This window comes from Rutilus rutilus (assembly GCF_951802725.1).
Source record: "Rutilus rutilus genome assembly, chromosome: 6".
Taxonomy (NCBI): Eukaryota; Metazoa; Chordata; class Actinopteri; order Cypriniformes; family Leuciscidae; genus Rutilus; species Rutilus rutilus.
Genome location: NC_140214.1, coordinates 23,386,334 through 23,400,406, shown reverse-complemented (window position 1 = coordinate 23,400,406; position 14,073 = coordinate 23,386,334). Strand labels below are relative to the sequence as shown.

The window sequence follows — 14,073 nt, the reverse complement described above, 5'->3', positions numbered from 1 at the left end:
GTGATTTAAAGGCTCCAAACGGTTTACAAACAAATGTTGATCACCAAATATTCCTGCTTCTTATTTTACAGTTGTCATCTGGTGAAGAGGTGGAAGTTGAGGAGTTTTATGTCAAATTCAAAGGCTTGTAAGTATCTGATCTAGCATGCCTTCCATCTAATGTGATTTTCTTGCATAATGAAGGTAATTGGAGAATAATTACAGTTAAACATTAATGGAATTCATTTGCCAAATAATGCATACAAGCTACAAAACTATTAAAATTAGTTATCAGACTTTCTCAACTATGTATAAAACTACTCATGCAGATGGATCATCACCTGTCAATACACCTGTTAAGTCATTGTTTAGGAACACAATTTGTTACTGTGCTCCTACGTAAACATGCTCAGTCTTGTTTATCTGACATGTTCATTTTTAAATGATAGTTCACCCATGACTTTTTAAATGTTTTTTTGTTGTTTTTTTCCAGCTCCTACCTGCATTGTCGCTGGGCAGACATCGAAGAGCTGGAGAAGGATAAGAGAATCCAGCAGAAGGTTAAGAGGTTCAAGGCCAAGCAAGCCCTCAGTAACTTCCTTAGTGAGGTTAGCATCAGCCCTCCATTTTCCTTGCCATCCACCATTTTGTCTTTTTTTTTTTTTTTTTTCTGTCCCCCCCCCCCTCTCATTTTATGGCCCTCACTGATAATGGTGGCAGTATGTATGCTCAACAGTGCTGTATTGTGGTGGTATTATAGTGGCTTTTCGAACAATCTCATGCATGCTAAGGCAATAAAACGCCTCACTTCAAGCCCTTATCTCAGTTGCACGCAATCTCCCTTCACATGCTTAGGTCGGTTCACAAGTTAAAGTAATTCAAGCAGTTGCATTGAAACGAATGCTGAGACTTTCATTTCTGGTGTGCAACTCCACACTACCATTCGAAAGGGCTTTTCACTCTATCAAAACCAGGTGGGGTTTTCCCAGAGAGATTTATGCCACCCACATCAGAAAACTTTGAAATTATTCCACCTGGTAGATTCTCATTTAAAGTCTCGTAGTTGTGGCTCAAGCAGCACTGAAACCGCCATTCTTCAGTGCTCCAACTAACCAATCAATCATGTTCTTATTGACAGATGGATGATGAGCCCTTCAACCCAGATTATGTGGAGGTGGACAGGGTTCTGGATGTGTCTGAAAGCACAGATGAAAATGGAGAGGTATGACTTGTCTCTCTCATCCATTCGCTTCAATCATTCTTAAACCGTCTGTCTTTCAAAACAGCATGGATAACCTTGATTTAAAGCTCTTATAAGAGCCACTGCCAGAAAATTTAGAAAGATGTGAGAACCCTCTTTTGGAAAACTGTTGTGTTGATGTGTGTTCCTGCAGCCTGTAACTTTGTACCTGGTAAAGTGGTGCTCCTTGCCTTACGAGGACAGCACGTGGGAGTTAAAAGCTGACATTGACCAAGGGAAGATTGAGGAGTTCGAGAGAGTGATGGCACGTGAGCCAGAGCCAAAGCGCGTGGTAAGAGCTGGCAGTCCTCTTGCCCTCTCTTTATTTTTACTTTGGAGTGCTGAGCTAGTGAGGAGAGAGGGCCACGTTCTTGCGGTTGCATGGAAACCACTAACGGGAATTGTTTTATTTGAAACAGGAGCGACCTCCTACCAGTGACTGGCAGAAATCCGAGAGTTCCAGAGAATATAAAAATGGCAATGCGCTCAGGGAATACCAGCTGGAGGGAGTCAACTGGCTGCTCTTCAACTGGTACAACACGTATGTATGCAATTACCCTGCCGTCCAACTGCACTGCTTACTCACACATGGACTGAATTTTTCAAGCTATTTAAATGCAGGGATGTTATGAATTGCTGCCGCTGCATGAAAATGTTCACTTTTTTTGTTTCTGCTCTCAGACGAAACTGCATTTTAGCTGATGAAATGGGCCTTGGCAAAACAATCCAGTCCATCACATTCCTCTATGAGATATACCTGAAGGGAATCCATGGTCCTTACTTGGTGATTGCTCCTCTTTCCACCATTCCAAACTGGGAGAGGGAGTTCAGGACATGGACTGAGCTAAACGTAGTGGTCTATCATGGTAGCCAGGCAAGCCGAAAGACTATTCAGGCTTATGAGATGTACTACAGAGACACACAGGTACATAATGCTTCTTTTGTCATTTGATATGCATAGATCATTTTATATCATTTAAGTCAGCGTTTCCCATCCAGCGTGCTGTCTGGCGAGTGCAGGGGTGCTGTGTAAAAACTGCATCAAACATTTTAAAATTGCTAAAATATGTATAAAAAATTATAATTTATGTACCATCAATCTCAGATGTCTCTAACAACAAATGACGCACAAAAATGTATAATAAAAACGCAAATTGTAAGTTTTCGGCATTCAATTGCGGGGGTTGCACATGATTTCATTCCCGTGCTTCATTCCCAGTGCGTACACGCACATACAGCTGCCTCTTTTTCATGGCTTGTTCCACTTGCGGTCAAATAAAATTGCGGAAAATATTTTCACAACGTCCGTCTTGCCCCGTATTCATATAAACACATCAGTTATGTCTGTGCTGTCAACGGTAATGCATGCGATTTTTAATGTTTTTCAGTTTAATGCAGTAAAAAATGTTTTACGCATTTAACGCAGCATCCGTTTTTTTCTGTCATCCTTTGGCTAGCGTTACATTATATGATCACGTTCTTCTACATGCAAATGCTTTTAAACCATGTAAGCATGAAAAGACAAAAAGAGAACACGCTGCCTGTGAATGTCCTGTCACACACACAGGACGCACAGAAAGACGCGCGCCAGAATCGACTTCTTTCGCGCTTGAACGAGTAATAACACACAATTATGCCAAAATGTCTGTTTTGTTGAGTATCCTCATAAGAGCAGTCTTCAATTAATTAAAGTCTTAAATGAACGTAAAGCGATGTAAGAAAATGGGACCCATGTGAGATCCACATGTGCAGCAGTGACAGCAGAATCAAAGAACACAGGTAACAGAAAATTACTCACTGCTCTTGACTAAAGAATGCTTGTAGCTTTAATAAGGATTAATCTATTTAATTTAATTTATACAGTGAAGACTGTAAAGTGTTTAACAACTTTATTCAATTTCTGTATATTTCCTACCTGTTAGACGGGTAGGAAGGGCGCAGGTAAATTACATTTATAATGGGTTTATGTGAGGATTGTTTTAAGTTCACTTAAATTAAGTTGTTATATTTTTTGGAGCCTAATAAATGTAAAAAAAAAAAAAAAAGATAGCTTTCAATTATACTGTAGTGTTGAATGGTGATAATGTTTAAAATTGAAAATAAAATCATTGAAGACATCAGCAGCAGTATTGGTATCAGTGATACTGGCCTTCATTCATTAAAAGATGCCATTAAACAATTATTTAAAATATACTGTCTTTATGTTGTTTCTACATTAATTTGGAGATTAACTGTGAAATTGTTACATTATAAATTATATAAAAAAAACTTATATTAAAGCTATCTTGTGCAATTTTAACAAAATAATCCCAATATAAAAACACAAATACACTGAGTGAGCAAACATTTAGGTGAGATTTGCAATGGTAATTGAGCAATGTTTATATATGAATAAAAGCCTTAATTAAATGTCGTCATATAAAGTGATCTCTTCAGTAGGAATTACTGACTCCTAGACTTTCAATTGATGGACAAAAATTTTTTATAATATTAAAAATATCTATATGACAAGTAGGCGTTTCTTCCATGTGGTATTGAAAATCAATACATTTCAATGCATCAAACTAGTATCGTGATAACATTAGGGTGCCACAAATTTTGTTTTAATTTTCAAAGGGTGCCGTGACTGAAAGGTTTGGAAACACTGATTTAAGTTATTGATGCTAATGTTTCACAAGATTTCTGCAGGACTAAATAAGGTTGTGCATTCAAGAGCCCTTCAACAACCAAAATCTCTTTTCATGCAGGGTCGTGTAATAAAGGGAGCCTACAAATTCCATGCAATCATCACCACATTTGAGATGATCCTGACAGACTGCCCCGAACTACGGAGTGTGCCTTGGCGCTGTGTGATCATTGATGAGGCTCATAGACTCAAGAACAGGAACTGCAAGCTGCTTGAGGGCCTAAAGATGATGGACATGGTTAGTACTTCCACCTAAAAAAAACCATATTTTTTCTGAAAAGAACCTGCTGTAAATACAGCTATAGCTTTCACTTTTACCAGATGCAGGGTTCCCATGGTGCTGAAAACCTGTAAATATTAGGGGTGTAACAATACATTATGGATCAATACATCGATCAAATTATTAACGATAAGATGATCGATGCAACGTAAAAAAAAAAATATATATATATATATATATATATATATATATATATTCTTTTTCCTTTTTTTTTCCAAGAGACCTTTATTTTGTCATTGCCAATTTAAGCATTCAAGCACAAAGACGAGAAATTATTTCGGTACATGAGCACTGTGTGAAAAGTTTTCTTTGCAGACACATCTGTAGTGCACAGAGCAAGTTCTCTCTCTTTCGCTTCTTTTGTGCTTAAACAGACAAAATTATGACAAAATTGTAAATTCCCCTCTTGGCTAATATATTCTTGTAAACAGTTGTGAAAGAAAACACATTTGATCTTAAAGTCAAGTCTTAGTCACAGCAGCCCAAAAAACCTACTGCCATCTGTTTCAATGTTAATGAAAAAATCACTCACTGCTTTTTAGTAGATTTAGCAGGTTTAATTTATACACTGACGACAATGTGGTCGATTTACATTTGATAACTTTCTGTTGATGGACTGTTCTGTTTTTATTATTTATTTCACAGGAATGCTATATTTGTTAAGCTCCAAGTTGTTCCTAATCACCTTTAAGGGAGGGAATAGAATATGTTGCACAGGTTGCTTGCCAATAAAGAGTTGTCAATTCATGATACTTTCTTATTGCTTAATTTAGTGGTGCACGATATATCGGCCGCCGATATAATATCGGCCGATATGGTCATTTTTTTACACATCGGTATCGTTCCGATGTCAAAATATGGCCGATGTGAACAGGCCGATATTTAATGTGTGAAGCTGAAGAGGTTGATGTGAGAGAAATACACATTTCATACAGATGACATAAGCAGAGAACAGTCTGTTTTCTTTCATTTTGAATTGTTCTGTTTAAAAATAGAAGTTTCAAGCTTTCTATATATGTCTCAGGTCTGTGAGGCAGGTAGGTTTCGGTTCATTTATGAGACGCGCTCCAGGTTCACGCGCCGTCGCCTCTGTCCTGATTAAATATTTTCTAGTATATTTACTTTTTATTTATTAAATCCAATTCAATTCGTTGATGAAACATTGATCAAAATTAAGATACAATTAGGTTTTGGTTCATTTATGAGACGCGCTCCAGGTTCACGCGCCGTCGCCTCTGTCCTGATTAAATATTTTCTAGTATATATACTTTTTATTTATTAAATCCAATGCAATTCGTTGATGAAACATTGATCAAAATTAAGATACAATTAATACAAAACGAAATTAAATTTAAAGACAGGCTTTGTGCTTTCTGCTTGAGGTCTCTGTGAAAGTTTTAAAGCAGTTTTTAAGTGCCGAGAGCGCTCACGTCCATAACATTGTTAATGCAGTCCAGTGCCACTTATGTTTTTTTCCTCCTCATGACACATTTTTGACTGATCGTTTTTTGACTCGTAGACATTTGAATATATTGCTTGATATATGATACCCATTCGAATTAGATTTTTCTCAAAAGTGACAGCGCGTGTGATTTGTGGATTCTGATAAGCGCGAGTGGAGAAACAGGCGTTTATTTATTCATTCTCAGTGTTGAGAAACGTAGCCTTCATGTGTTATTGTGTTAATAATAACTAAAGTAGCCTACCTAATTATGTTACATATTTAGTTTGTATGAAAACTATCGCGTTCGTTACTTATGGATTAAAAAAGTAGGCTACCGGTGCTGCGCGAGCTCTCTCTCACAAACACGGACGCGCGCACATAGAGAGAGAAGATAATTGTAAAATGAAAACGGGCTAAGCAGAAAGCACTATTTTTCATGTGTTATTGTGTTAATAATAACTAAAGTAGCCTACCTAATTATGTTACATATTTAGTTTGTATGAAAACTATCGCGTTCGTTACTTATGGATTAAAAAAGTAGGCTACCGGTGCTGCGCGAGCTCTCTCTCACAAACACGGACGCGCGCACATAGAGAGAGAAGATAATTGTAAAATGAAAACGGGCTAAGTTTAAATTTTGTTCTTGCTTGTTTGTTTTTTTCTGTCAAAATGTCAGAAAGCATTTTGTATTATCCATCCGTGTTTTTAAAATTCGTTAAATGACGGACGTTTTACTGTTAACACAGCCCATATGTCGGATTCGTCTTATAGCCTACTTGTTATTATTTTTAGAATAAGTGATTCGTTATGCTATTATTGGACTCCTGTCAATTCATTGTCAACTGTTTTCTATAAATATGTTTGTATTGGCTAACATTTATTCAGCTGCGTGTCCTGTTTAACATGTGCAATGTTCAAACGCAAAGACAGTCACAAGAAGCCCTTTTCCCTGTGGTATTTTTTAGAATAATATTTGGATATTGGAATAATAAATGAAGTAGCCTATCTTAATTGTACACATGTTCCTGTTTTTTTTGTTTTTTTTTACTGTTTTCTAAGGGTTTCTTAATTTTAGACAAGTTGACCAGCACACATTATATGCAATGCAATGTGTGTATGTGTGACATATTTTGCACACAGGTAAAGGTGCCCAATATCAGTCATTTCTAAAGTAAAAAAAATGTGTTTTGGAAAATAGCTCTTTATTTGATAATCATTAAAATTTGTTTTCTATACAGAGATATCGACATCGGTAAATATCGGTATCGGCCATAACAGCAATATTAATATCGGTTATCGGTATCGGCCACAATTTTCACATCGGTGCATCCCTAGCTTAATTATTTATACTTAAATACATTGTTGTTAAGAATTTCTAACTAACCCCAGTCGGTTTATTTGAAGCCTTCAATATATCATGTAGTATTAATTATTTAGGTGATTGTATTGGTAATCAGTATCGGCCAATACTGCTTCCAGCGATCGTAATCGGCCCCAGAAACCCTGATTGGAGCACCCTTATTGGTTAACATGGTGAAAGGACTTTGGAGGAGTTCATTTTTGTTTGTCACTTAACAAGACTCTTATCTTCCATAGGAACACAAAGTCCTGCTGACTGGGACCCCACTGCAAAACACAGTGGAGGAGCTCTTCAGTCTCCTTAATTTCCTGGAGCCAGACAGGTTTCCTTCAGAGTCCACCTTCATGCTGGAGTTTGGAGATCTTAAAACAGAAGAGCAGGTATGGAATATCAGCACTTGTTAAACCACTGTACTTGGTGTGTGAAACGTTTCAGAGATGCCTGGATGTTTTCTAATGGATGTAATTTCCTTGTTTCAGGTTCAAAAGCTGCAAGGCATTCTGAAGCCCATGATGCTGCGCCGACTGAAGGAGGATGTAGAGAAGAATCTTGCACCGAAAGAGGAGACCATCATTGAAGTGGAACTGACCAATGTGCAGAAGAAATACTACCGTGCCATCTTGGAGAAGAACTTTGCCTTCCTTTCCAAGAGTGGAGGAGGTGGCAGCGGAGGTGGAGGAGGATCCAGTGTTCCCAACTTGCTGAACACCATGATGGAGCTGAGAAAGTGCTGTAATCACCCCTACCTCATCAATGGTGAGCAATAATACCAGATGTGAAACTCTACATGTGAAATTAAAATTGTTTTATTGATTTGCTAATGGTGTTTGTTTAAACTGTATAACCATTTCTCCAGTCAGCCAGACTTAAATTTCATTCTTTTCTCTGTCTGTAGGAGCTGAGGAGAAGATAATGGAGGAGTTCAGGGAGAGTCACCCCTTAGATTACCCAGAGTTCCACCTCCAGGCCATGGTCCAGGCTGCAGGAAAACTGGTGCTGATCGACAAGCTGCTCCCCAAACTGAAGGCTGGGGGTCACCGTGTGCTCATCTTTTCCCAGATGGTGCGCTGTCTGGACATCCTGGAGGACTACCTCATCCAGAGACGGTAGGATGTCTGAGCCCACACCACTGCCAATAAATTGATAGAGAAACACTTTTTAATTTAATATGAAATCTCATATGTCAAAAAATACTTAAGAAATGCAATCAACCAATAAAAATGTATTGTTAATGTATGCTCAATTTCCTGTAATCTAGGTATCCATATGAGCGTATAGATGGCAGAGTTCGAGGAAATCTACGCCAGGCAGCTATTGACCGCTTCTCACGACCAGAATCTGACCGTTTCGTGTTCCTGCTATGTACCAGGGCTGGAGGCTTGGGTATTAACTTAACTGCAGCTGATACGTGCATTATATTTGACTCCGACTGGAACCCTCAGAATGACTTACAGGTAAGCATAGTATGCAAGTGAAAATGTGCTGGACCTTCATTGGAAGCCATTTTATTTCACAAAGTATCTTAAAGCTGCATTCCAACTAGTAACTCAGCTGGAAGTGCACTATCACATTATGCACCTCTTTAGAGGTGGTGTGTGTGACCGTTTTGTGCTGTTGCCTTCAGGCACAGGCTCGATGCCACAGGATAGGACAGAGCAAGGCTGTGAAGATTTACCGCCTGATCACCAGAAACTCCTACGAAAGAGAAATGTTTGACAAGGCCAGTCTGAAGTTAGGACTGGACAAGGCGGTGCTTCAGTCCATGAGCGGGAGAGAGAATGCTGCCAACGGGGTATGAACTGCACACAGCGCCACCATCTTGTGGTGTTTCACTGAAACAATATTCCAGATGGTTCATTAATCAAACATTCTGATGAGACTAATTTAGGTAGATGGTAAAAACGAAAATCAGTCTATTCCATAAAATACCCAAGATGAAAACAGTAAGTTTATTGAGATCTGTATTTTGTGAAGTTGATTATTCTTTTTTCTTTTTTCTCTCCTGTTTTAGGTTCAGCAGCTCTCTAAAAAGGAGGTAGAGGACCTCTTACGTAAAGGAGCTTATGGAGCTCTAATGGATGAAGAGGACGAGGGATCCAAGTTCTGTGAAGAAGACATTGATCAGATTTTGCAGAGGCGCACACAGACCATTACCATTGAATCAGAAGGCAAAGGCTCAACGTTTGCTAAGGTGATGACATTTAAAATCTTTCTTCTTTTTTGCCATGGCTGAGGTATTTATGATATTAATAAAAAAGTACCCACCCATCAATTTTATTGTGTAATTACAAGTATATATGCTTACTACCCATTTCATCTTGCTCTTAAAATAGTGCAGCCTATAGGGTAATTGTGTCTGATCTCACCATTTACATTCATTTATTTTCCCCTACCAGGCAAGTTTTGTGGCCTCTGGGAACCGAACCGACATTTCTCTGGAGGACCCAGATTTCTGGCAGAAATGGGCAAAGAAAGCAGAGCTGGACCTGGATGTGATCAATGGCAGGGTAAGATGCAAATGAATGGAGGAAAGGAGCTCTCTTGTACCGTGAAATGCCTCACAGAAGATGTTGCATAAAAAGGCACTAATCTGTAGCACACTCTCTCTTGTAGTCATGTGTGGAGCACTTACGGCTGACTATTCATTGTTTTGTTAATGTTAGAGTCATGAATTAGCAGCTTTTGACAGGTATCATATTCATAATCCTATTTGACAATTAACTGAAGATGGTGTGAATTCAAATCTGGGTAGTTTCCACTGCACTTGGTCGTGTCACTCCTCATAAATATGCTATCTTGGCATAATTAATAAGGCTGATTTCCCCAGGCTAACAATGCGTGGAATGTAGCTGTAATTGAGCAAAGGCAAAATTGTTTAAACTTGGCCATGGGAAGCATTTTCTGTAATTACCACTGTTCTTTGCTCTCAGGAGAATTGTAGGCGCTAAGCATCTTTAATCTGCATACAGAGAAATGTTATGTAAAAAAAAAAAAAAGTGCCTTATCACATTTTCTGCATATGTCCATGATTAGAGGTCTTCCTTCTTACCATCTAGCATCACCTATATCATGGTGCTGAACAAACAGAATCCTTTTATGCTGTCTTAAACACTTGAGGGAGTGCTCTTACCCCAGATCATATCTCTTGTCAGAATAATCTGGTGATTGACACTCCTCGGGTCCGGAAGCAGACTCGTCACTACAGTTCTATGAAGGAGGATGATTTGATGGAGTATTCAGAACTTGAGAGTGACTCTGAAGACAAGCCCATTCAGAAACCGCGGAGGCCCCAGGACCGAACCCAGGGGTACCCCCGCAGTGAGTGCTTTAGAGTGGAGAAAAACCTTCTGGTGTATGGGTGAGTGCAGTCTGGAAATTGTCATTTAAGCATTGTTGTTGGTTTTAACATCTTTGTACTCTCTGACTATGCTACCCTGAAAATCTACTGAGATCACAATTGTGCTATATCAACATCTTGCACTTAAACAGTCCCTGGGGGCTTTCCTTATAATTAGTTGCCATTTAGCAGATGCCTTTTGCTCAAAATCAACTATACATGACTCTGTAGGGCAACACAGAACCCCCACTGGGAAAAATTTCCTACATAGAAACTTTCAAGTTAAAATGATTGCAGGCATCTAACTTTTTCAGTCCATGTCCCTCATTAATAGATTTCCATTTCCCTCAATCGTAGCTCATCATAGAAACCAGCTTTAGCAGGAAGTCCATCCCAGTGCCATGAGATGGGATATTCAGCTTCCAGCTTTGTTTTATCGTCATCCAAATTCCCCTTGTCTCGTCGTGTTTTCCATTTGGAATGAGAATATCTGGTAGCTCACAGCCCACCAGTGCAGTGGCCGAGTTTGTCACGCTTGCTTGTCCCGGGGCAGTGGCAGACACGGCGCTATCTAACGCGCACAGTTAATTAAGCACCAGGCCTCAGTGCACTCAGCACTAATCATGGCTGGCTGCACACACCATGTCTGACCAGTATCTTTTTTTCTTTTTTTTTCAGTCAGACACGTCTAGACCCCTGGGCTATACGGCAAATTAGATCCATCAAGTCTGAGAGCTTTGTCTCTTCTGAAGTTTTTTTTTTTTTTTTTTTTTTTTTAATAAGCAGTGTAGGGTTGTGAAATCAGAGCAGACCTTTCCTCCTCTCTCTTCCCAAAAAAGCCCTTTAGGCCTGTGCTTATAGAGTGCTTGAATAGTCCATCAAATAACAAGGGCATTGGGTCTCCCCATGGTCATGCACCATGCCAGCAAGACAGTGGTGATGTCCCACCTTCTCCAGTTTGTGAGAAATGGTACAATCATAGAGTAATACTATTCTTAAATGGTCTTGACACTGAGGTTTTTTCCCAGACAGTAAAAATTTACTTTGTGAATTTTTTTTTAACTAGCTTTGTCAGTGACATTTTTGTGCTGCTTTCCAAAATTAATTATAACTCTAGTTCAAAAAGGCTTGAACTGAGCCCTGGCTAAATTCTCTTCTGTTGTGCATAGCTGGGGCCGCTGGGGTGACATCCTGTCCCATGGACGCTTTAAGCGTCCGCTAAGGGAGCGAGATGTGGAGACCATCTGCCGAGCCCTCCTGGCCTACTGCCTGCTCCACTACCGTGGAGATGAGAACATCAAGAGCTTCATTTGGGACCTCATAACCCCTACCGAGGATGGCCAGAGCCGCACACTGACCAACCACTCTGGTAGGACACTACAACCATGGAATTGCATTTATTTCCTCTGAGCTCTCTTGCATTTACTTCTTCTTAACCTGTTAAATGCAATTTTTGTGGTTTCAGGTCTGTCTGCTCCTGTGCCCCGGGGCCGTAAAGGGAAGAAGGGGAAGCCGCAGGCTGCTCAAACTCACATGCCACAGGCTGACTGGCTTGCTGACTGTAATCCTGACATCCTCCTTCAAGAGGATAGTTATAAGAGACACCTGAAACACCACTGCAACAAGTACGTCCTTTCCCACCTTTGCAGAAACTTCCAGCAAAAAGAATGTAAATCTGTTTGCAGGTTTATAGTCTTGGGAAACCTGGAAAAACCAGTGAAATTAAAGTTGTTTATATATGTATGTGTATACACACATAAACACATACATACATACATACATATAGATATAGATATATAGATATGTATATGTGTGTATACACATACATATACATATACACATACATACACACACACACACACACACACACACACACACACACACACACATATACATATATATATGTATGTGTATATATGTGAATTCTAGGTCAACGTGATAACATTAGTCACCCCATTGATGGTCTTGGAGACATTGTATAATTTAATATCTTAGTATAATATAGTATTAGTATAATAAGTATAATTTAGATCTATTCAAAAAGATTTGTACCTGACATATATAAATGGAAATCTTCCCAGCAATTTTTGTAAAATGTGGCCATGAAATATGAAAATACAAGTTTTGAAAGTAACCTTTTTGACTTCCAAGCCTGATATCCTCAGAAGCAGGTGTATTTGAAGACTTTTGAAAAGCTTTTCAACTTGGAAAAAGTAATTGAAGCAAACTTGTGAATTAGCTTAACATGTCCAAAAGCGAGTTAGCGCTATTACCTTGTGGTGCAGATGTTTCATTAAGTTGCTTGGCTCCTCCATAGTTTAGTTTTGACTAATGAATGTCAGTTAAAAAAATGGCCAGCTGTAAAGAATCTGGCAAAAAAAAAAAAACAGTCCCATCTTTCTGGCAAAGGCTTCTGCCAAATGACTGAAATAATGAATGACAGGCCATGAGAAATCTTTTTCTTCACTAAAATAAAAATTAAGATCACTCAATAATTCATCATTCAGCTCATCAGGCAGCACATGATGATTTTGCCTCTTGCCCCACATGTCCATAATGCCCTGTGTCGCCGGCTTGTGTCTTTTGTTTTTTGAGGCCTCTCTGGTTTCATTTGATAAATAATTTCTGTTGCCAGGCCAGCATTGTTGTGTCCTGCCTAACGCTAGGCAGTGACAGAGAAGAGAGAGAAGGGAAAAAAAGGTTTACACTGCTGGCTCTGATGTGCATCCAGAGAAGGGGAACAGAGCAACAGCTGAGGAAACGTTACGAGACGATAAATGCGAGGTGCTTAGACCGCCAACCATCTGCTCGCCACACTGCAAACTTCTGCCTCTTTACTTTGGAGGCGTCCCGTTAGCACCTCCCCAACTTCCCTAACAGCATTAGGAAGGAAATTAAAACGAGAGGATGAAGGTGCTGGAGTGCATATGCGTGGGGGAGGGTGGAGAGGGTGGGTACGGGCGGCTCCCCAAGCGCAGCGGCGCGGTGCCAGGCCAGGTGCCAGGCAGACCTGTTGGAAGCGGGTGAAAGGCGGCACACACAGAGGTGATTATGTGCAGCCATCTGTCAGGCGCGGAGGCTGCCGCACAGCGTGGCTAATCAGCCCTGGCAGCATGATGGATGAGCCGTGGCACATGCCAAAGAGCTGCTGCTGCCGCTGCTACTGCTGCTGGCACAGCTCGGAGCTGGCCAAACTTACTCGCTCTTTTGTTTTCTGCCTTCTCTCCTTCCTTTGTCCCTTTTTCCTTCCTTTCAATCTGTGTGGCACTCCATTAACCCCAACTCATCTGTTTTTTTTTTTGTTGTTTTTTTTTTTCTCTCCTGCCCTTTTTATCCTCTCTCTTGCTCGCTCTATCTCTGACAGAGTGCTGCTGCGGGTCCGCATGCTGTACTATCTGCGACAAGAAGTCATCGGAGACCAGGCAGACAGAATCCTGGAGGGAACGGATTCAAGGTTGGCATCTCTCTCCATTCCCTTCCACTGAATCCTGCCTGCTGTTATCTTTCCTCTCCCTCCATCACTTTCTCCTCCTCCTCTTCCCCCTTTCTGACAACACCCCCACCCAGATGTGCATGCATTTATAATGTGCAAACGTGCTTGCCATGTTGATGATCTCAAGGATTCGACTGAAGCTCTAATGATTGCGAGGGGCTCGCAAGTGCACAGGGTGAGATAAGCGAGCAGCTCAGATCTCCGGCCGTAATCAGGTTGGCCCTAAATAAACAAGATGAGAAATGGGCCTAAAT

General features: G+C 40.1%; 1 protein-coding gene across 2 annotated transcripts in view; it reads left to right on the top strand.

The window, feature by feature from the left end:
• chd7 (chromodomain helicase DNA binding protein 7) overlaps window positions 1-14,073 on the top strand; it is a 61,897-nt gene that overhangs the window by 37,998 nt on the left and 9,826 nt on the right. For both annotated transcript variants that reach the window (XM_084410910.1, XM_084410909.1), the window contains exons 7-24: window positions 72-127; window positions 473-587; window positions 1,118-1,201; window positions 1,374-1,511; window positions 1,639-1,760; window positions 1,901-2,144; window positions 3,967-4,143; window positions 7,226-7,369; window positions 7,469-7,745; window positions 7,885-8,095; window positions 8,248-8,443; window positions 8,614-8,781; window positions 9,001-9,180; window positions 9,386-9,496; window positions 10,142-10,347; window positions 11,496-11,695; window positions 11,792-11,951; window positions 13,691-13,780. In XM_084410910.1, coding sequence (XP_084267036.1) covers window positions 72-127; window positions 473-587; window positions 1,118-1,201; window positions 1,374-1,511; window positions 1,639-1,760; window positions 1,901-2,144; window positions 3,967-4,143; window positions 7,226-7,369; window positions 7,469-7,745; window positions 7,885-8,095; window positions 8,248-8,443; window positions 8,614-8,781; window positions 9,001-9,180; window positions 9,386-9,496; window positions 10,142-10,347; window positions 11,496-11,695; window positions 11,792-11,951; window positions 13,691-13,780 — 2,879 coding nt within the window. The remainder of the gene's footprint in view (window positions 1-71; window positions 128-472; window positions 588-1,117; window positions 1,202-1,373; window positions 1,512-1,638; window positions 1,761-1,900; window positions 2,145-3,966; window positions 4,144-7,225; window positions 7,370-7,468; window positions 7,746-7,884; window positions 8,096-8,247; window positions 8,444-8,613; window positions 8,782-9,000; window positions 9,181-9,385; window positions 9,497-10,141; window positions 10,348-11,495; window positions 11,696-11,791; window positions 11,952-13,690; window positions 13,781-14,073) is intronic.